Source organism: Pseudophryne corroboree, chromosome 8 (assembly GCF_028390025.1).
Source record: "Pseudophryne corroboree isolate aPseCor3 chromosome 8, aPseCor3.hap2, whole genome shotgun sequence".
NCBI classification, from domain to species: Eukaryota; Metazoa; Chordata; class Amphibia; order Anura; family Myobatrachidae; genus Pseudophryne; species Pseudophryne corroboree.
This window is the reverse complement of record NC_086451.1, coordinates 388,332,713-388,355,685: the sequence shown is the minus strand read 5'-3', so window position 1 is coordinate 388,355,685 and position 22,973 is coordinate 388,332,713. Positions and strand designations below refer to the sequence as shown.

At 47.1% G+C, this 22,973-nt stretch overlaps 1 protein-coding gene across 2 annotated transcripts in view; it reads right to left on the bottom strand.

Annotated features, from left to right (window-relative positions):
* Window positions 1–2,917: 2,917 nt before the first annotated feature.
* LOC134949224 (flavin reductase (NADPH)-like) overlaps window positions 2,918–22,973 on the bottom strand; it is a 31,781-nt gene continuing 11,725 nt past the window's right edge. The window contains exons 2-5 of one of the 2 annotated variants that reach the window (XM_063937690.1): window positions 18,243–18,404; window positions 12,490–12,579; window positions 10,269–10,400; window positions 2,918–3,338 (exon numbers count right to left, since the gene is read on the bottom strand). In XM_063937690.1, the coding sequence (XP_063793760.1) occupies window positions 3,187–3,338; window positions 10,269–10,400; window positions 12,490–12,579; window positions 18,243–18,404 (536 nt within the window). In that variant the 3' untranslated portion in view covers window positions 2,918–3,186. The remainder of the gene's footprint in view (window positions 3,339–10,268; window positions 10,401–12,489; window positions 12,580–18,242; window positions 18,405–22,973) is intronic. The other variant, XM_063937691.1, reaches the window with a different exon arrangement.

Below are 22,973 nucleotides of genomic sequence, written 5' to 3'. Positions count from 1 at the left end.
GGGGAGACAGAGAGAGAGTATGCCAGCACACACCACAGCGCTATATAAACAGGGATTTACACTACACAAAGTGATTTTCCCTATAGCAGCTATAATACACAGTATTGCGCCTAAATTTAGTGCCCCCCCTCTCTTTTTTACCCTATTAAGCCTGGAAACTGCAGGGGAGAGCCTGGGGAGCGTCCTTCCAGCGGAGCTGTGAAGAGGAAATGGCGCCAGTGTGCTGAGGGAGATAGCCCCGCCCCTTTTTCGGCGGGCTTCTCCCGCTCTTTTTATTAATATTATGGCAGGGGATTTTTACACATATATAGTTTATTAGACTATATTATGTGTTTTTTGCCATTTTTAAGGTAATCTAATTGCAGCCCAGGGCGCCCCCCCCCCCCCCCAGCGCCCTGCACCCATCAGTGACCGGAGTATGTGGTGTGCATGGGGAGCAATGGCGCACAGCTGCAGTGCTGTGCGCTACCTTAATGAAGACCGGAGTCTGCAGCCGCCGATTTTCTCCTCGGAATCTTCCGTCTTCTGGCTCTGCAAGGGGGACGGCGGCGCGGCTCCGGGACCGGACGACCGAGGCTGGGCCTGTGTTCGATCCCTCTGGAGCTAATGGTGTCCAGTAGCCTAGAAGCCCAAGCTAGCTGCAAGCAGGTAGGTTCGCTTCTCTCCCCTAAGTCCCTCGTAGCAGTGAGTCTGTTGCCAGCAGATCTCACTGAAAATAAAAAACCTAATAAATACTTTCTTTACTAAGAGCTCAGGAGAGCCCCTAGTGTGCAACCAGCTCGAGCCGGGCACAGGTTCTAACTGAGGTCTGGAGGAGGGGCATAGAGGGAGGAGCCAGTGCACACCAGTAGTCCTAATTCTTTCTTAGAGTGCCCAGTCTCCTGCGGAGCCAGTCTATTGCCCATGGTCCTTACGGAGTTCCCAGCATCCACTAGGACGTCAGAGAAAGTAGTAAAAGGTAGAAAAAAAAAATCCAAACAAAAATGCTTCTAGGCAGAGAACTCTGGAGAGCTCTCTGCAGTGCACCCATCTTGCTCTGGGCACAGTGTAAAACTGAGGTCTGGAGGAGGGGCATAGAGGGAGGAGCCAGTGCACACCCAGAGTCCAAAGCTTTCTTAAAGTGCCCTATCTCCTGCGGAGCCCATCTATTCCCCATGGTCCTTACGGAGTCCCAGCATCCTCAAGGACGTTAGAGAAATATATATATACACACACACACACACACACACACACACACACACACACACACAGAGTGTTCTGAATTTTTTTTTCTATACTGTGTATATACATTTCATTGTCTTTTATTTTAAATCACACATTTCTTAGCAGTCATACCCAGGATTAGAACCCACTGACAGCAGACACTTTACTGATGGAGCTATTTGCTCCAGTACAGGAAGCATGAGAATTGTAACTATATGAAGTTATGTGTAATTGTCAGAGAAGTATCTTCATATAGTGAAAAGATAGCGGCAGCCATCAATTAACTTTCTTCAATGGTGTCACAGAATGGGAGGAGAAGAGCCCCCCTTCAGAGCAGGAGCCCGGCGGCAGATGACTCCGTTGCCTCCCAGAGTTCTGCCTCTGCATGCGCAGTTGTAACCTGTTTGCTGCGCTGCGAAAAACGGCAGCGAGCGATCAACTCGGAATGACCCCCAATGAGTGATACATTTCACTGTGAGTGATAAATTGCACAAGCCAATCAGCTCCTAACTGCCATGCTACAAACTGTGTTTGAAAGATGAAAGTTCGGAGCTGATTGGCTGGTGCAATTTATCAGTCACAGTGAAATGTATCACTCACTGATAAATTAGGGCATATGTTTGAAAATGGCAGGAGCTGATTGATTGATACGTTCTCTCTCTCCAAGCCTTGATAAATTTCCCCCCATAAAGTTTTACGCCCACACAAGATTCCCTGGACGCATGTCTAGGTTAGATTGAAGATTGCACTTGTATTATAATGAATATGTATTTGCACACATGCAATTTGCTAACTTATAATTTGAAATTCCAAATTAACTTTAGATTTTTATATTTAATAAGCCCCACCCCAAACCAGCACTGGTATTTTGCACTCACTGCTGCCCTTAAATGATGTCATCTTACAAGCAGATCTGTCTACGCCACTAGTGCTCTTTTGTGTTCTACAATCTGTACAATCACAAGACTGACACTAGATGATATCATGAACGATGGCATCGTCCACGATATCGTCTAGCGTGTACCCAGCTTTAAAAGGATTGCAGAGGAAGAGTAGCCCTGAAGACCATTGTGTACCTTCTACCTTCCCCCACTCCGAGTTACATTGTACAGAATATACACACCCAACAGTGACTGTCAAACACATCTAGAACACAACCATCAATTGCCATTACCTTTAGTTATAGTTATGTGGCTCTACATCAACTTGTGTAGTCTGTAAAGGTCCGTACACATTAGACGATGTCGCTCTGTGAGCGACGTCGTCTAATGTTTCCACTCCCGGGCCGGCCGGGCGGCGGCCGACTGTACACACTGAGCGATATGACCGCTCATATCGCTCAGTGACGTCACGCCTCCGCCAGCCCTGCATGCAGGTCGTGAATGACAGTCCAGATCCTGCATGCACGCACTGGCGACAGTGACGATCGTTGCCGACCCGCGGGGCCACGCATCGGTCATCGCTGGCGGCATACACAGTTGCCGATAAAATGAGCGACGTCGCTCAGGGAGGGGGAAAATGAGCGACGTCGCTCAGGGAGGGGGAAAATGAGCGACGTCGCTCAGGGAGGGGGAAAATGAGCGACGTCGCTCATTTTATCGGCAAGTGTATATGAGCCTTTACTCTATTGTACAATTAAACAGATTGCTCTAAAACCGATATACATACAATATACGATACAGAGGAGAGAACACAAGACAACTATCAGTCAAACTGTTGGAAGAAAAACTTATTTAAGAAAATTCACACTGTTTCTATTGAACATCAAAGCAGATGATAAAACACTACTTAAGGCATTTTAGTGCTCTAGATCTGAAAGTCTCACTTCATAGTTGTATGAAATTAGAATTTTGTGGGTTGTATTTGTTTAATACAATAGTTTGGACAACTGAGGTTTGCTGCTGGTTTATTTCTGTGACAACTACAGAACGATTGCAGTTGGGAATGTTGGTTCATGACCACAAGAGGGAGCAGTTACAAAGTTTAGTAGTCCCGGGACAAGGTGACGCTCTTTCCATCATATTCCGTGGCAGTCAGACAGCGGAGGAAAAAGTGGCTGAGGTCATGAACAGAGATCACATTACCGCCGCGTTCATCCACTTTGACAGTGTAATCAGCAGTCAGAGGTTTATCAGCTGCCGAGATAAAAAGAAAATAAAAAAGTGACATTGTAATAAGAATGGTTCAGGCTGGATATAAATACATCACTTTGCAATACAGACTTTGGACACAGTCAATATCCAAATAGTTGGCTCCTATTAATGACCTAAATATTGTCTGCTGTCCTGTCTCTCCTATTGGTTGTTCACTGAGTAGCTTCTACACCACTCTCTGGGGGAGATGTATCAAACCTTGGAGAGCGATAAAGTATTAACCAATCAGCTTTTAACTGTCATTTTTTCCAACTACGTCCTTTAAAATGCAAGTTACAAGCGGTTTGGCATTTTATCTCTCTCCAAGGTTTGATGCATCTTTCCCTCTAATGCCATCTGTCCCCTCCCCTTCCTGCCCTACACGCTCTGGTCCAGCATGTGCATTCTCGTACACCAGGACAAATGTTTACATCTGCACATTTTCATATTATCCAGACCTGGATCTCTCTCAAATGAAAGGTCCAGCAAGTTCCTTCATGTAGTGCTATAGCATTCTAAGTTTTAACACCCGCTGATGGAAAAGAATATTCCACTCTGCAGAATGAACAATAGCTCTAAAGCCACGTGTCTGTTGTTGGCTTCATTAGTTCACAGGGCACAGAATTAGCCTAGACCAGTGCTGCAAGTATGGCGATACTGAGTACCGGTAAGAATTGCCAGATGGTACGCAGTATCACCGGCACGACCGCCATGCTTACAGCTGCTGCTGTGTGAGGGGAGGAGAGTGCAGCGCAACTCTTCTGCCCCTCAGTGCTCAGTCTGGTCTCTGCCAGCAGCGCCGTGAATCTCAAATGAGGCACCGGTTCGTTAGCCAATCAGAGCTCGCGGACCTGCAGCTGCGTCTCCTGGTCGGACTGAGCACTGATGGGCAGGAGAGGCGCACGCTGCGCTCTACTCCCCTCACACAGCAGCAACAGCGGTAAGCAGCACGGGGAGGGGGGGGGGGGAGGATATGCACTGTGGTGGCATTTGTGTATCTGGCACTGTGGGGGCATATGTGTATCTGGCACTATTGAGGTCATACGTGTATAATTTCCCCATTTTTATTGACCACGCCCCATGTGGCATGTAGCCACACCCATTTTTTCACACAGTTCCACTAAGACATTTTTTCTAATTGCACCAATGGCCCAGACACAAGTCATGCAGAGACCTTGGGGGGCCTCACATGATGGTACAGAAAATAAGAATTTACTCACCGGTAATTCTATTTCTCGTAGTCCGTAGTGGATGCTGGGTACTCCGTAAGGACCATGGGGAATAGACGGGCTCCGCAGGAGACTGGGCACTCTTTAAAGAAAGATTAGGTACTATATCTGGTGTGCACTGGCTCCTCCCTCTATGCCCCTCCTCCAGACCTCAGTTGGGGAAACTGTGCCCGGAAGAGCTGACATTACTAGGAAAGGATTTGGAATCCAGGGTAAGACTCATACCAGCCACACCAATCACACCGTACAACTTGTGATAACTATACCCAGTTAACAGTATGAACAACAGCTGAGCCTCATTCAACAGATGGCTCAGAACAATAACCCTATAGTTAAGCAATAACTATATACAAGTATTGCAGAAATCCGCACTTGGGACGGGCTCCCAGCATCCACTACGGACTACGAGAAATAGAATTACCGGTGAGTAAATTCTTATTTTCTCTGACGTCCTAGTGGATGCTGGGTACTCCGTAAGGACCATGGGGATTATACCAAAGCTCCCAAACGGGCGGGAGAGTGCGGATGACTCTGCAGCACCGAATGAGCAAACTCAAGGTCCTCCTCAGCCAGGGTATCAAACTTGTAGAATTTTGCAAACGTGTTTGATCCCGACCAGGTAGCAGCTCGGCAAAGTTGTAAAGCCGAGACCCCTCGGGCAGCCGCCCAAGAAGAGCCCACCTTCCTCGTGGAATGGGCTTTTACTGATTTAGGATGCGGCAGTCCAGCCGCAGAATGTGCAAGTTGAATCGTGTTACAGATCCAGCGAGCAATAGTCTGCTTAGAAGCAGGAGCACCCAGCTTGTTGGGTGCATGCAGGATAAACAGCGAGTCAGTTTTTCTGACTCTAGCCGTCCTGGAAACATAGATTTTCAGGGCCCGGACTACGTCCAGCAACTTGGAAGCCTCCAAGTACCGAGTAGCCGCAGGCACCACAATAGGTTGGTTCAAATGAAAGGCTGATACCACCTTAGGGAGAAATTGGGGACGAGTCCTCAATTCTGCCCTGTCCATTTGGAAGATCAGATAAGGGCTTTTACATGACAAAGCCGCCAATTCTGACACACGTCTAGCCGAAGCCAAGGTCAAAAGCATGACCACTTTCCACGTGAGATACTTCAACTCCACGGTCTGAAGTGGCTCAAACCAATGTGATTTTAGGAAATCCAACACTACGTTGAGATCCCAAGGTGCCACTGGAGGCACAAAAGGGGGCTGAATATGCAGCACTCCCTTAACAAACGTCTGAACTTCAGGCAGTGAAGCCAGTTCTTTTTGAAAGAAAATAGACAGGGCCGAAATCTGGACTTTTATGGATCCCAATTTTAGGCCCATAGTCACTCCTGACTGTAGGAAGTGCAGAAATCGACCCAGCTGAAATTTCTCTGTTGGGGCCTTCATAGCCTCACACCAAGCAACATATTTTCGCCATATGCGGTGATAATATTTTGCTGTCACATCCTTCCTAGCTTTTATCAGCGTAGGAATGACTTCAACCGGAATGCCCTTTTCCATCAGGATCCGGCGTTCAACCGCCATGCCGTCAAACGCAGCCGCGGTAAGTCTTGGAACAGACAGGGCCCCTGCTGTAGCAGGTCCTGTCGGAGCGGCAGAGGCCAAGGGTCCTCCGAGATAATTTCTTGTAGTTCCGGGTACCAAGTTCTTCTTGGCCAATCCGGAACGATGAGTATAGTTCTTACTCCTCTCTTTCTTATTATCCTCTGTACCTTTGGTATGAGAAGAAGAGGAGGGAACACATAAACCGACTGGTACACCCACGGTGTCACTAGAGCGTCCACAGCTATCGCCTGAGGGTCCCTTGACCTGGCGCAATATCTTTTTAGCTTTTTGTTGAGGCGGGACGCCATCATGTCCACCTGTGGCCTTTCCCAACGATTTACAATCAGCTGGAAGACTTCTGGATGAAGTCCTCACTCTCCCGGGTGGAGGTCGTGCCTGCTGAGTAAGTCTGCTTCCCAGTTGTCCACTCCCGGAATGAACACTGCTAACAGTGCTATCACGTGATTATCCGCCCATCGGAGAATCCTTGTGGCTTCTGCCATTGCCATCCTGCTTCTTGTGCCGCCCTGTCGGTTTACATGGGCGACCGCCGTGATGTTGTCTGACTGAATCAGCACCGGCTGGTTTTGAAGCAGGGGTTTTGCTCGACTTAGGGCATTGTAAATGGCCCTTAGTTCCAGAATATTTCTGTGTAGGGAAGTCTCCTGACTCGACCATTGTCCTTGGAAGTTTCTTCCCTGAGTGACTGCTCCCCAACCTCGGAGGCTTGCATCCGTGGTCACCAGGACCCAGTCCTGAATGCCGAATCTGCGGTCCTCGAGAAGATGAGCACTCTGCAGCCACCACAGCAGAGACACCCTGGCCCTCGGGGACAGGGTGATCAACCGATGCATCTGAAGATGCGATCCGGACCACTTGTCTAACAGATCCCACTGAAAGATCCTTGCATGGAACCTGCCGTAGGGAATTGCTTCGTAAGAAGCTACCATCTTTCCCAGGACTCGCGTGCAGTGATGCACCGACACCTGTTTTGGTTTCAGGAGGTCTCTGACCAGAGATGACAACTCCTTGGCCTTCTCCTCCGGGAGAAACACCTTCTTCTGTTCTGTGTCCAGAATCATACCCAAGAACAGCAGACGCGTCGTAGGAACCAGCTGCGACTTTGGGATATTCAGAATCCAGCCGTGCTGTTATAGCACTTCCTGAGATAGTGCTACTCCGACCAACAACTGCTCCATGGACCTCGCCTTTATAAGGAGATCGTCCAAGTACAGGATAATTATAACTCCCTTCTTTCGAAGGAGTATCATCATTTCGGCCATTACCTTGGTAAATACCCTCGGTGCCGTGGACAGACCAAACGGCAACGTCTGGAATTGGTAATGGCAGTCCTGTACCACAAATCGGAGGTACTCCTGGTGAGGTGGGTGAATGGGGACATGTAGGTAAGCATCCTTGATGTCCAGTGATACCATAAAATCCCCCTCTTCCAGGCTTGCAATAACCGCCCTGAGCGATTCCATTTTGAACTTGAACTTCCTTATATAAGTGTTCAAGAATTTCAAATTTAGAATGGGTGTCACCGAACTGTCTGGTTTCGGTACCACAAACATTGTGGAATAGTAACCCCGTTCCTGTTGAAGGAGGGGAACTTTGATTATCACCTGCTGGAGGTACAGCTTGTGAATTGCCGCCAGTACTACCTCCCTTTCCTTGGGAGTAGCTGGCAAGGCTGATTTGAGGTAACGGCGAGGGGGAGACGTCTCGAACTCCAGCTTGTATCCCTGAGATACCACTTGTAGAACCCAGAGATCCACCTGTGAGCGAACCCACTGGTCGCTGAAGTTCCGGAGACGGGCCCCCACCGCACCTGGCTCCACCTGTGGAGCCCCAGCGTCATGCGGTGGACTTAGTGAAAGCAGGGGAGGATTTTTGTTCCTGGGAACTGGCTGTCTGGTGCAGCTTTTTCCCTCTACCCCTGCCTCTGGGCAGAAAGGACGCGCCTCTGACCCGCTTGCCTTTCTGAGGCCGAAAGGACTGTACTTGATAATACGGTGCTTTCTTAGGCTGTGAGGGAACCTGAGGTAAAAAGGTAGACTTCCCAGCTGTTGCTGTAGATACGAGGTCCGAGAGACCGTCCCCAAACAATTCCTCACCCTTATAAGGCAAAACCTCCATGTGCCTTTTAGAATCAGCATCACCTGTCCACTGCCGAGTCCATAATACTCTCCTGGCAGAAATAGACATTGCATTAATTCTAGATGCCAGCCGGCAAATGTCCCTCTGTGCATCCCTCATATATAAGACCACGTCTTTAATATGCTCTATGGTTAGCAAAATAGTATCCCTGTCAAGGGAATCAATGTTATCTGACAGGGAATCAGACCATGCTGCTGCAGCACTACACATCCATGCTGAAGCAATAGCAGGTCTCAGTATAGTACCTGAGTGTGTATACACAGACTTCAGGATAGCCTCCTGCTTTCTATCTGCAGGCTCCTTTAAGGTGGCTGTATCCTGAGACGGCAGTGCCACCTTTTTTGATAAGCGTGTGAGCGCCTTGTCCACCCTAGGGGATGTCTCCCAGCGTAACCTATCCGTTGGCGGGAAAGTAAGCCATTAGTAACCGCTTAGAAAGCACTAGTTTCTTATCTGGGGAACCCCACGCTTCTTCACACAATTCATTTAACTCATCAGATGGGGGAAAAGTCACTGGCTGCTTTTTCTCCCCAAACATAATACCCTTTTTTGTGGTAACCGGGTTAATGTCAGAAATGTGCAACACATTTTTCATTGCCGTAATCATGCATCGGCCCTTGTGGATTGTACATTTGTCTCATCCTCGTCGACACTGGAGTCAGACTCCGTGTCGACATCTGTGTCTGCCATCTGAGGTAGCGGGCGTTTTTGAGCCCCTGATGGCCTCTGAGACGCTTGGGCAGGCGCGGGCTGAGATGCCGGCTGTCCCAAAGCTGTTACGTCATCGAACCTTTTATGCAAGGAGTTGACACTGTCGGTTAATACCTTCCACATATCCATCCACTCTGGTGTCGGCCCCGCAGGGGGCGACCTCACACTTATCGGCACCTGCTCCGCCTCCACGTAAGCGTCCTCATCAAACATGTCGACACAGCCGTACCGACACACCGCACACACACACAGGGAATGCTCTGACTGAGGACAGAACCCCACAAAGTTCTTTGGGGAGACAGAGAGAGAGTATGCCAGCACACACCAGAGCGCTATATAACAGAGGGATTTACACTAGTACAAAGTGAATTTCCCCCCAATAGCTGCTTATTATCACAATTGCGCCTAAATTTATGTGCCCCCCCTCTCTTTTTTACCCTTTCCGTAGTGTATACTGCAGGGGAGAACCTGGGGAGCGTCCTTCCAGCGGAGCTGTGAAGAGAAAATGGCGCTGGCTGTGCTGAGGAAGATAGCCCGCCCCTTCAGCGGCGGGCTTCTCCCGCTTTTTTAATAATATTTATGGCGGGGGATTAGGCACATATACAGTTTAGAACTGTATTATGTGCATTTTGCCAAGTAAAGTATACAAATTGCAGCCCAGGGCGCCCCCCCCCCCCCCCCCCAGCGCCCTGCACCCACCAGTGACCGGAGCGTGTGGTGTGCTGTGGGAGCAATGGCGCACAGCTGCAGTACTGTGCGCTACCTTATTGAAGACCGGAGTCTTCAGCCGCCGATTTTCTCCCGGAATCTTCCGTCTTCTGGCTCTGCAAGGGGGGCGGCGGCGCGGCTCCGGGAACGGACGATCGAGGTCGGGCCCTGTGTTCGATCCCTCTGGAGCTAATGGTGTCCAGTAGCCTTAGAAGCACAAGCTAGCTGCAAGCAGGTAGGTTTGCTTCTCTCCCCTCAGTCCCTCGTAGCAGTGAGTCTGTTGCCAGCAGATCTCACTGAAAATAAAAAACCTAACAAATACTTTCTTTTTTAGTGAGCTCAGGAGAGCCCACTAGGTGCATCCAGCTCTGGCCGGGCACAGATTCTAACTGAGGTCTGGAGGAGGGGCATAGAGGGAGGAGCCAGTGCACACCAGATATAGTACCTAATCTTTCTTTAAAGAGTGCCCAGTCTCCTACGGAGCCCGTCTATTCCCCATGGTCCTTACGGAGTACCCAGCATCCACTAGGACGTCAGAGAAATATTTATACTGGCCACTAGTTACCTGCAATATGTGGAGGCAGCACAGCCACGTAGTCCAGGCCGGAGCCCTTCAGGACCTGGTGCATCCGGATGTGGTCCTCAGTCACTGGCAGGAGGCGAGGGGGAACTCTGGCGATGTCCCAAAGCAGGAAGGCTTGAACATAAACACAGGAAAGAGCCATCATACATGTAGAAGAGACGTCTATGTCTGTCATAGAATGATGTAAGCTACACCAATGCTAGCAGCCAAAGTTACACAATATCCAGGTCTAGTGTCCCAGGGAATGGATTGTTTTTCTCATTAATGCAGAACACATTGCAAATCATTACACATTGGGAACCTGTATGAAATTGTACACATCACATGTACCAGTGTATAATAGTTATCAGATGTTTGCTTTTATTGTCTAACCTGTAAGTCCTGTCCTGGAGAAGCAGATACTGTACAGTGACAACCGGACAGGAAAACCAGAATAATGTCAGCCCTGGCACCCTGTATCAGCCCATCCGCACAATGGCCCTCATTCCGAGTTGATCGCTAGCTGCCGTTGTTCGCTGCATAGCGATCATTTAAAAACCCCGTAAAACTACGCATGCGTATGGGGCGCAATGCACACTCGCGGCGTACGGGTACAAAGAGCATCGTTGTTTTGCACTGCTTCTAGCGACAATTCCATTCGCAAGGAGATTGACAGGAAGTGAGAGTTTCTGGGTGTCAACTGACCATTTTCTGGGTGTGTTTGGAAAAACGCAGGCGTGTCCAGGTGTTTGCAGGGCGGGTATCTGACGTCAATTCCGGGACCTTCGTCGCAGCAATCATCGCACAGAAGAAGTAACTACAGGGCTGGTCTTGTTTTGCACAAAATATTTTTGTACCGCTCGGCTGCACAGGTGTTCGCACTCTTGCAAAGCGAAAATACACTCCCCGTGGGCGGCGACTATGTATTTGCATGGCTGCTAAAAGTAGCCAGCTAGCGATCAAATCGGAATGAGGGCCAATGTGTCACAGCATCTACAGGGGAGGGTGACCATGGCTGTGGGATTACAGTCTGACACTGAATCACTGTTGTAGTACTGCTATGCTCAGTCATATGAATGGGTCATGATCAAAGTGTCATCTTTTCATGCTACATATCACTACTGCTGCCTGGGAGCCACTTAGTCCTCCCCATGGGACAGGTAAGTCGGCTGATGTTAATACTGCACATAGGGAAGAATTATACACGGTCATTTGCAAGCTATGGGCTATACTCAGTATTGCCTTTCAATAGCAATGCTCTAACAGGAGACAATGGACCTAATTCAGTAGCAGCTGTAAAACTGCTGGAATCGCAGTGTGCATGTGGACTTTCACTGTGCAATTGCATCCCTGAGGGAAGCGATTGTAAAGTGAGTGAAACACGGTGGGCGTTCGGGGAACGTGGTGGCGGCAGTGTGTGTGTGTGGGGTGGGGTGGGGGGGTGGGGGGGGGCAGCAGGAAACGCAGGTGTGTCATGACCATTTTCAGGAGGGCCCGATGACGTCACCTGCGTTTCCTGTGATCGGAACCATGGCGGCGGTGCAGCTGCATATGCAGCCTGGTGCCCACCGCAGGCTTGTCTGATCCGCTGCTGCGTCCAAAGACTAAACTAATGGGTTATATATCTGACTAAACTTATGGGCACAACGCGAAAAGTGCTGTATGGTGCCAAAACAGCCGACTTTGCGCACATTTCAGCTGCAAGCTAAAATGCTGGCACTGGGAGCCCCCGAATGGAGCAACAGCTGAATTGCTCCATCGCGCACATGACACGGACAGCTGTTGGCAAAAACAACTGAATTTTCCACTATATGTCCCTATTTAATGCAGATAAATGGTGCACACTGCTACCACTGCAGTTCTGTAGGGTCAGCATACGTTGTCAGCCTTTATCCTATATAAAGCTAAAAATAATGTAATATCTATTGAACGAAATACGCTGTATAACTGAGAATTCCGCCACACTGCAACACTTCAGTAGTGATCTCCCCTTACCCACCTGATAGATATATATATATATATATATATATATATATATATCTATGCAGAGATCTCCTTTACACTACAGTACAGTTATAATACAGTAGTTGTGTCATGTTGGCACTCCCTAGGGCAGACCAGTGCCCATCACCCGGGCTCATGCTCGGCAGCACAGACTGCGCACTGGCCCTTTATTCATACAGCGTGGGCTGTAAAATGTTATCCAGAGAAGTGTCGCACTCACAAGACATGCAGCCCACCACCTTGCGGATCCCGTGCTCCTTCATCGCCTCCACAATATTCTGAGTCCCCGTCGACATCATTGTGGTTGGCCCTTTAATGAACAGGACAATAGTTCTGAGATGAGTTAGGGGTTATACACATATATTAAATCAGGCATGTACAGTACTACAAACTGGCTCTCTAGCTGCTGTGTAACTACAAGTCCCATCATGCAACCGATACCCAAAGAGGCGGGGGTAGAGGAACAACGTAGCTAACTGGACAAGAGGCAAAAACAGAAAAAACCCCAAAGTAAATTACTAAACGCCATATAAATATAATTAGAAAGCCAATTGGGCTGGAGGGAAAACGGAAATTCCTCAAACTAGTCAGTATGTCGGCGAGGGATTAATCCTCCAGTTGGCTATGTTGCAGACTGGGTAATAACCGACAGAGGTAGGAAGGTCCTGCTCACAAGCTTACAATCTATAGGGAAGCAGGTATTGACACACAAGGATAGGTGCTACCTACTGCATAAAGGTCCACCAGATTGCAAAGGTTCTTGGTGGGCTGCATGATATGGTCACACAGCTATGTTGGCCTTGTGTGTGAGTAAAAGTATGTTATATTGAATACAGTAGAATACAGGATACCAATGGAGGGACTGACAGAGTGGATCCACAGAAGATGAACGTCTAGCGAGGAAGATTAGCCTCATAGCTGTATTCAGAATGGATTATAGTGGTGAGAGTCTCTTTTTGGTAAGACCAGTCAATAATCAATGCGGGAGATAGTGAGAGCGTGGATTAGTTTTTGCGGTGTCTTATGTAAGGTATGGTCGTATTTTGGATATGTTTTTAAGATGCATGTAACATGATCTAGAGACAGATGTGAATGTGCGGAACAAAGTACAATACATTAAATGCATCATTATATTATGATAAATAAGGAGGCGCACTTACAAATCACACATCGTCAAGAGACTTTTGGACATTCCTCGCCTTATAAAGAACAGAGGATACCCAGTTAAGAGTTCCCTGTGACATTTTGAAAAAGTAAATGCTGCTTATTAATTAGCATGTAGTGATTCATCTGAAGAACCGTAAGATACAGGGCAGTTCCCTCTCACGAAGATTTTTAAACAACTCCATCATTTATTTATGAATATACCTATATAGGGCCTCATTCACACTTCTTCCTAAGCCTCTGCATTTCTGTACCTGTATACTGCATTTCTGTACCTGTATACTGCATTTCTGTACCTGTGTACTGCATTTCTGTACCTGTGTACTGCATTTCTGTACCTGTATACTGCATTTCTGTACCTGTGTACTGCATTTCTGTACTGCATTTCTGTACCTGTGTACTGCATTTCTGTACTGCATTTCTGTACCTGTATACTGCATTTCTGTACTGCATTTCTGTACCTGTGTACTGCATTTCTGTACTGCATTTCTGTACCTGTATACTGCATTTCTGTACTGCATTTCTGTACCTGTGTACTGCATTTCTGTACCTGTGTACTGCATTTCTGTACCTGTGTACTGCATTTCTGTACTGCATTTCTGTACCTGTACACTGCATTTCTGTACCTGTGTACTGCATTTCTGTACTGCATTTCTGTACCTGTGTACTGCATTTCTGTACCTGTGTACTGCATTTCTGTACCTGTGTACTGCATTTCTGTACCTGTATACTGCATTTCTGTACTGCATTTCTGTACCTGTGTACTGCATTTCTGTACTGCATTTCTGTACCTGTGTACTGCATTTCTGTACCTGTGTACTGCATTTCTGTACTGCATTTCTGTACCTGTGTACTGCATTTCTGTACCTGTGTACTGCATTTCTGTACCTGTATACTGCATTTCTGTACCTGTGTACTGCATTTCTGTACTGCATTTCTGTACCTGTGTACTGCATTTCTGTACCTGTGTACTGCATTTCTGTACCTGTGTACTGCATTTCTGTACTGCATTTCTGTACCTGTGTACTGCATTTCTGTACTGCATTTCTGTACCTGTGTACTGCATTTCTGTACCTGTGTACTGCATTTCTGTACTGCATTTCTGTACCTGTGTACTGCATTTCTGTACCTGTGTACTGCATTTCTGTACCTGTGTACTGCATTTCTGTACCTGTATACTGCATTTCTGTACCTGTATACTGCATTTCTGTACTGTATTTCTGTACCTGTGTACTGCATTTCTGTACTGCATTTCTGTACCTGTGTACTGCATTTCTGTACCTGTGTACTGCATTTTTGTACCTGTGTACTGCATTTCTGTACCTGTGTACTGCATTTCTGTACTGCATTTCTGTACCTGTGTACTGCATTCTGTACTTGTGTACTGCATTTCTGTACCTGTATACTGCATTTCTGTACCTGTATACTGCATTTCTGTACTGCATTTCTGTACCTGTGTACTGCATTTCTGTACCTGTGTACTGCATTTTTGTACCTGTATACTGCATTTCTGTACTGCATTTCTGTACCTGTGTACTGCTTTTCTGTACCTGTGTACTGCATTTCTGTACCTGTGTACTGCATTTCTGTACTTGTGTACTGCATTTCTGTACTGCATTTCTGTACTTGTGTACTGCATTTCTGTACCTGTATACTGCATTTCTGTACCTGTATACTGCATTTCTGTACTGCATTTCTGTACCTGTGTACTGCATTTCTGTACCTGTGTACTGCATTTCTGTACCTGTGTACTGCATTTCTGTACTGCATTTCTGTACCTGTGTACTGCATTTCTGTACCTGTGTACTGCATTTCTGTACATGTATACTGCATTTCTGTACCTGTGTATTGCATTTCTGTACTTGTGTACTGCAGGCGTAAAGGGACTTGTGTTCATGCCTGCAGATGAAATGGGGATGCCAAGAGCTACAGCTGTACAGAAAGGAAAAACTCCTGCAAGTGCCAACATAAGAGGTGGTAGTCACATGCCCGGATATGCCAACATAAGAGGTAGTCACATGCCCAGGTATGTCATCATCAGAGGGGGTCACATGCCCAGATATGCCAACATAAGAGGGGGTCACATGGCCAGGTATGCAAACATAAGAGGTGGTAGTCACATGCCCGGTTATGCCAACATAAGAGGTGGTCACATGCCCAGGTATGCAAACATAAGAGGTGGTAGTCACATGCCCGGATATGCCAACATAAGAGGTGGTCACATACCCAGGTATGTCATCATCAGAGGGGGTCACATGCCCAGATATGCCAATATAAGAGGGGGTCACATGCCCAGGTATGCCAACTTAAGAGGTGGTAGTCACATGCCCGGTTATGCCAACATAAGAGGTGGTCACATGCCCAGGTATGTCATCATCAGAGGGGGTCACATGCCCAGATATGCCAACATAAGAGGGGGTCACATGCCCAGGTATGAAAACATAAGAGGTGGTAGTCACATGCCCGGTTATGCCAACATAAGAGGTGGTCACATGCCCAGGTATGCAAACATAAGAGGTGGTAGTCACATGCCCGGATATGCCAACATAAGAGGTGGTCACATACCCAGGTATGTCATCATCAGAGGGGGTCACATGCCCAGATATGCCAACATAAGAGGGGGTCACATGCCCAGGTATGCAAACATAAGAGGTGGTAATCACATGCCCAGATATGCCAACATAAGAGGGGGTCACATGCCCTGGTATGCAAACATAAGAGATGGTAGTCACATGCCCGGTTATGCCAACATAAGAGGTGGTCACATGCCCGGTTATGCCAACATAAGAGGTGGTCACATACCCAGGTATGTCATCATCAGAGGGGGTCACATGCCCAGATATGCCAACATAAGAGGGGGTCACATGCCCAGGTATGAAAACATAAGAGGTGGTAGTCACATGCCCGGTTATGCCAACATAAGAGGTGGTCTCATGCCCAGGTATGCAAACATAAGAGGTGGTAGTCACATGCCCGGATATGCCAACATAAGAGGTGGTCACATACCCAGGTATGTCATCATCAGAGGGGGTCACATGCCCAGATATGCCAACATAAGAGGGGGTCACATGCCCAGGTATGAAAACATAAGAGATGGTAGTCACATGCCCGGTTATGCCAACATAAGAGGTGGTCACATGCCCTGGTATGTCATCACATGAGGTGGTCACATGCCCAGATATGCCAACATAAGAGGTGGTCACATGCCCAGTAATGTCATCACAAAAGGTGGTCACATGCCCAGATATGCCAACATAAGAGGTGGTCACATGCCCAGATATGCCAACATAAGAGGTGGTCACACAGAGCCTCACCTGATTGTGTATTGAGCTCTATGGCTGATAGGTGCATAAAGCAACATCAACGTGGCTATATTATATAACGGGGATCAGTACTAAATGCCGCCGGCCGGAATCCCGACCACACAATCCCGACAGGGGTGGCGAGCGGAACGCAGCCCCTTGCGGGCTCGCTTCGCTCGCTACGCTCGGCACACTGTTATATTCTCCCTCTATGGGTGTCGTGGACACCCACGGAGGGAGAATATGTCGGGATTGTGGCGGTCAGGATTCCGGCGTCGGTATTTCGACCGCCGGAAGCATCTTGACCGCATCCCATATAACGTTATGAATGTTTGCACACATTACTTATTTGCCATTTCCATTTGAAGTACTGCAGGAAAGAAGATTCCCGTTGGATGTTTTAAAAGTGTAAACCATGGAACATTCACACGTAAGTACACTTTTTGTTTTTCCATTTGTTTCAGTGTACATGGAACCAACTCTAAATGAGGCCCATAATGTAAAATATTTAATATAATAATATTTACTATAATACACACATGGAATAAGAACCATAAGGTAATTAACCCCTCTGAATAACAGCATATGAAGGATTCAGTGATTTGCCTCCTCCAAAAATGATTTTGGTGCTTCCAGGCTCTGCTATCAGATCTCAAAGCCTCTATACTGGATGGTTTACATGGATACCATTATATAAAGCGGATAATCACATGTATGACGCAATGCCTTATTAACAAGTCCATGTATTTATGAGGTTTGTCATTTTATGAGTGGAATTTATTATTATACATTATGGGCCTGATATGGTCAGTTGGTTTTGCTGCTGGAAATTGCGTTTGTTTCACATGCGCGTGGTTCTGAGCTGACCATTCGCAACTATAGGCGGCACTGTGTACAAGGGGAGTTTTATAAAACCTTGAAGGGAGAGATAAAGTACAAACCAATCAGCTTCTGCCATGTTACAGGCTGTGTTTGAAAAATTACAGTTATGAGCTGATTGGTTGGTACTTTATCTCTCTCAGAGATTTTATAAACGTCCCCCATCATGATGAGGAATCATTTGACAAGCAGATGGATAGGGGTGGTGTGACATTGATGTGTATGGCTCTTATTACAGGCAAGGATCCTCAAAGCATGCGATGCAGCCGCCTAGTGTGCAACTCTGAAGTAGGCCCTATATGTATTTTCATAAATAATTAATGTAGATAATTTAACATTCTTAAATGTGAGAGGGAATTGCATAGTAACATATGAGTTTGCAGCTGAATCACTATATGCTGATTTATTGGGAGAATTTAGTTTAGTAGTAATGTCCTTATTGCCTGATGCAGAAAGTTGCACTGGTGAAATGCGTTGCGACACACTCCAGACTGTGTTATCCTGTTGTGCTTTGTATGGTGTGGAACAATAAAGATATGTATGTGCAATTGTTTTTATTATCATGATAGAGCAATATGTTTCATCTATTGGAGCCGTCTTTCTATCAGCAGCACCACACCCTCCTTACCTAGGTCAGTCCCTGTTCCCAGAACAATTATGACAGCATCCTGTCCCTCCACAGTCTTGGAGACATCACTCTTATTCAGCACATCCCCCACAATGATCCTTGCTGGTTTCTTATTCGTAGGGAGGCGAGCGGGATCCCTCACCAGGACAGTCACATTGTACCCTGTAAACGAGGCATATAATCTATTTAGCTACTAATTAAGGATCACAAGATAGTCCGTTTGCCATTTCTGTTTCTCTTCCTTAGGGCACCATGGAAGTTAGGTTTTATAAAAAAAAAAAATCCAAAATGCAAAAAAAGTTTACACATTTTTAATAAACAAATCCAATCACATACCATAGTAATCTATACTATACATAATAATAACATAAAGTCATAGGGGGTCATTCCGAGTTGATCGCACGTAGCAACTTTTTGCTGCTCGTGCGATCAACTTGACGCAGCCCTGAGTGTATTTTAGCATAGCAGGGTTGCGATCACTTGTGCAGCCCTGCTATGCTAAAAAAGTTTCCTGCAAAACAAAACCAGGGTGAGACTTACCCTGTGCGATGGATCCAGTGACGAAAGTCCCGGAATTGACATCAGACATCCGCCCTCCAAACGCCTGGACACGCCTGCGTTCGCCTCACCACGCCTGGAAAACGGTCAGTTGACGCCCGGAACGCCTCCTGCCTGTCAGTCTTCTTGCGATCGTCGCTGCGATAACTTTTTCCGTTGGCAGCGCCGCTGCCCGGCGTACGCATTGCGGGCACCGCACAGGCGCAGTCCCGACCCGTTCGCACCGCAGCAATGAACAGCTGTGTGCGAACGGGTCGGAATGACCCCCGTAGAGCAGTAACCCCTTTATGAAAGGTAGACCTAGTAATCCGGGCTGGACACAATACTGATTTCCAAGACAGGGGAATACAGCCTTCTGCCGAACAACTTAGAATCACAGAAAGAAATGTAGGTAGAGAAAATGAATTGCGCAGTGAAATAAAATACACAGCTTAGATAAAAAAACAAGTCATACACCTATAACTTGTGACAGGTACCAAAAACAAAGATTATTGGGGTGTACCCCAAAATGCTCCTTTATGAAACAATGTTACCTTTAATTTTTCTAAAGGCGTGTTATCTTATGGTAATTCTATATATTACCAACTGAAAGGTTATATAGCCAAATGTATTAACATTCAAATAGCATAGTGCATATTTCTCAAATGGACAATGTACATAGGACCTGATTCAGTAAGAGTAGCAGAATCTGCAACCACTTCTATCACATGCTGGGGGCCGTGCAGCGCAGGGAAAGGTCGCCGTCCATCAGTCAGATTGCGGGCACAGCAACTGTGGATGCCAGGCTGCGAAGGTAGGCGCGCCGCAGCCATTTCTTTTCATCGGAGCGGCTGTGTGTGACATCATGCAGTCGCCCCAAAACCGGTTCGGCCACGCCTGCGTTGGCTGGACCACTCCTCCCGCACAGGTCCATCGCCGCCCCTCCGATGCGCATCGCTGTCACTCGAAGCGCAGTTGCATCCCTCCAGAATCTTTGCTATTCTGCATACTGACCTGAATGAGGGCCTTAAAGTACAAGACTTTTACATCCTTTGAATCATACCCTATTGGGCTGGTGGTGTGAGCAAACGTTTGAGTAGCCAAAATATCCTGAAGGTGCAGGCAGGTTTAGCTACACACCACCAGGCTTGCCCGATCATCTGGGGGAATCCAATTCAGGGGTCTAGTCCTTACAGCACACCAGTTTCACAATGCGTTTCGGATTCATCTTCAAGTGTTGGACCCTAAACTTGTCTATAGAACATTTCAATTAATTACCATAAGACCATAATAACCCCCGGGATAGTTCCCGGGGAACCCAGATGGAACTTCTTCCCGCGATCTGTAGCCCATAGGCTACAATGGACTACGGACGGAAATGGAGGGATTGCAGCAGGTATCGGAGATCGGAGATACCTGCTCCGATCCCTTCTTTATACATTCAGGAGAGCCCTAATATTTGCACCTAACCGCCGAAAACGGGTGTTTTCAGGACATAGCCGCAAATATTATTTGATAAATGGGCCCCATAAGGTGGGTACACACTTAGTGATGAGCAAAATCGTTTACTTTATCGCTAAGTGTGTATGCCGACAATAACGAGAGGTGCGTTAACGACCCTCGCTGTCGGCCGTGTATGCAGCCCAATTTGGACCGTCGTCCAAATACTGCATGCATGGCCCGGCCGCTGCGTGACGTCACAGAGCAATATCGTTTGCTTATTGGTCAGTGTGTACGCACTGCCACCGACCGCCCCGGCAGGGAAGGGAACACACTAGGCGACGTCGCTCATAGAGCACATCGCATAGTGTGTACCCACCCATAGTCTTCTAAGAGACTGTTCCATCCAGTTCTTATTCTCCCTTTATGTGTACAGTAAGTTTTCAATGAAGCTTCAAACCTGTGTTCCCCTCTTCATCAGCACGCACCCTAAACCTCACTGAAAATCTAGTGCTTTAGTGGTAATGTGCAGCATAAAGTGTCATATGGTATGTTACAAGTCATGTATTATGACTTATTAATGTACCCTGGTGCACTGGGTTTCTTCTTCGATACAAGGTGTGACTGACTCTTCTATATTCTATATACACGGCACTAGGTCAGCTGTGAGATCACTTACAGAACAAAGATACAAGAATATAGGCAGAATATAGGAATGTCGCATATCATTTTAAACAGCATAAACTGTTTATGTGTCCTAGTCACTTAGAGATGTGAGTAACACGCCCAGGAGCTGCCAGCTGACTCACGCGAGGCATCTCCTGCTACATGGCGTATTGAGGCAAGCTGTGTGAGGACACATCTGTACGAGCCCAAGGATTCATGTGTGCATTATACAAAGGTGCAGCAGTATATATGCCCTCATTCAGAGTTGATCGCTCGCTAGCTACTTTTAGCAGCCGTACAAACGCGTAGTCGCCGCCCACGGGGGAGTGTATTTTCGCTTTGCAGGAGTGCGAACTCCTGTGCAGCCGAGTGGCAGCAAACACATTTTGTGCAGAACAAGGCCAGCCCTGAGGTTACTTATCCTGTGCGATGATTGCTGCGACGAATGACACTTTAATGACGTCAGATACACGCCCAGCAAACGCCCGGCCACACCTGCGTTTTTCCAAACACTCCCAGAAAACGGTCAGTTGACACCCAGAAACTCCCACTTCCTGTCAATCTCCTTTCGTCCACCAGTGCGACTGAAAACGTAGCTAGAACCTGTGCACAACCAAGATGCTCTTTGTACCCGTACGTCGCGCGTGCGCATTGCGGTGCTTACGCAGATTTGCTGGTTTTTTTAAATGATCGCTACACAGCGAACAACGGCAGCTAGCGATCAACTCGGAATGAGGGCCTTAGTGCGGGAAATTTGGGGGGTTTTATCAGAGATACTAGGTAGGCAGGTGAGGCAGTGCCACACCTGTCAGACTTTTTACTCCACAGTTTTGACTATAAAATTATTATAATAATACAACAAGAGACATTTATAATATATTATTTGTATTCTTCATATAGTCAAAACTCTGGTGTATGCTGGAGTATGACAGGGAAGGCTCTGCCTCACCAGCCTCACCTGTTCGCACTTCACTGCTAAGGACTATGGGGACCGATTTATCACCATCCGCTTCTGATGATGCGGATGTGGTGTGATAATATCAGCCAACTCGCACTGCGATAATTGAGTACATCGCATGGATGTATCAATCATCGCATGCAGGGACAGAGCTTTTTTCGTAAAAAATACCCAGATGCCCTGCTGCACATGCGCTGCCGGGGTCCCCCCATCATGACTACCCCCGTGCCGGAAAAAGCCCCCCTTCCCCCCTCCGTATTTTTTTTATTTATACTTACCAGTCCCTGGAGCTGGTATCCGCTGCTCCAGAAGGCTGACGGTCGCCGGATCCTGCTTCTGTGCTGTGACCCCCGATGCTGTAAAGTGAGCTGCCGCTTTGCAGCGTCACTTTACTGCACAGGGGTTTACAGAGCAGCATATGGAGTACCCGGCTCCCAGCAGCGCTCACTGGAGCAGCGGACACCGGCTCCTGGTTATTTTTACACTTTCTTTTTTTTAAAGGTGATCAGCTTGTGTGTCCATCAGACACATATAGCTGATCACACTGGCTGGGTCCCGCACAGCTTTCACTTCCAGGGGCAAAAGGCTGCAGACCGCAGTGTGCCCTGTGATATTAATGCCAGCTCAGGCTGGCGAAATCACAGGGCAGCACTGCAAGAGTTTTTACACTTTTTTTTCTTGTAAATTCGGCCACATCGCATTTCCCATTATAAGTATGGGGAATGTGATATGGATTACTAAAAAAAATTACAATTAAAGGGTTTGGAGCAGTTTTTCACGAAAAACTGCTTCAAATGCCCTTTAATACATTCAGGGATACTAAAATAATGTGAAAAGGGTTTGAAAACACCCCTTTTCACATTATTTTAGTAAAAATATTGTAAATAAATACGCCCCTATAAGCCTAATTCAGGTTTGTTTTCAAAGCAAAAAAGCACACAACTGGGCAAAACCATGCTGCACTGCAGGTGGGGCAGATGTAACGTGTGCAGAGAGATTTAGATTTGGATGAGGTATGTGCAAACTGAAATCTAAATTGCAGTGTGTGTAAAAAATAAAGCAGCCAGTATTTACCCTGCACAGAAACAATATAACCCACCCAAATCTAAATCTCTCTGCACATCTTACAT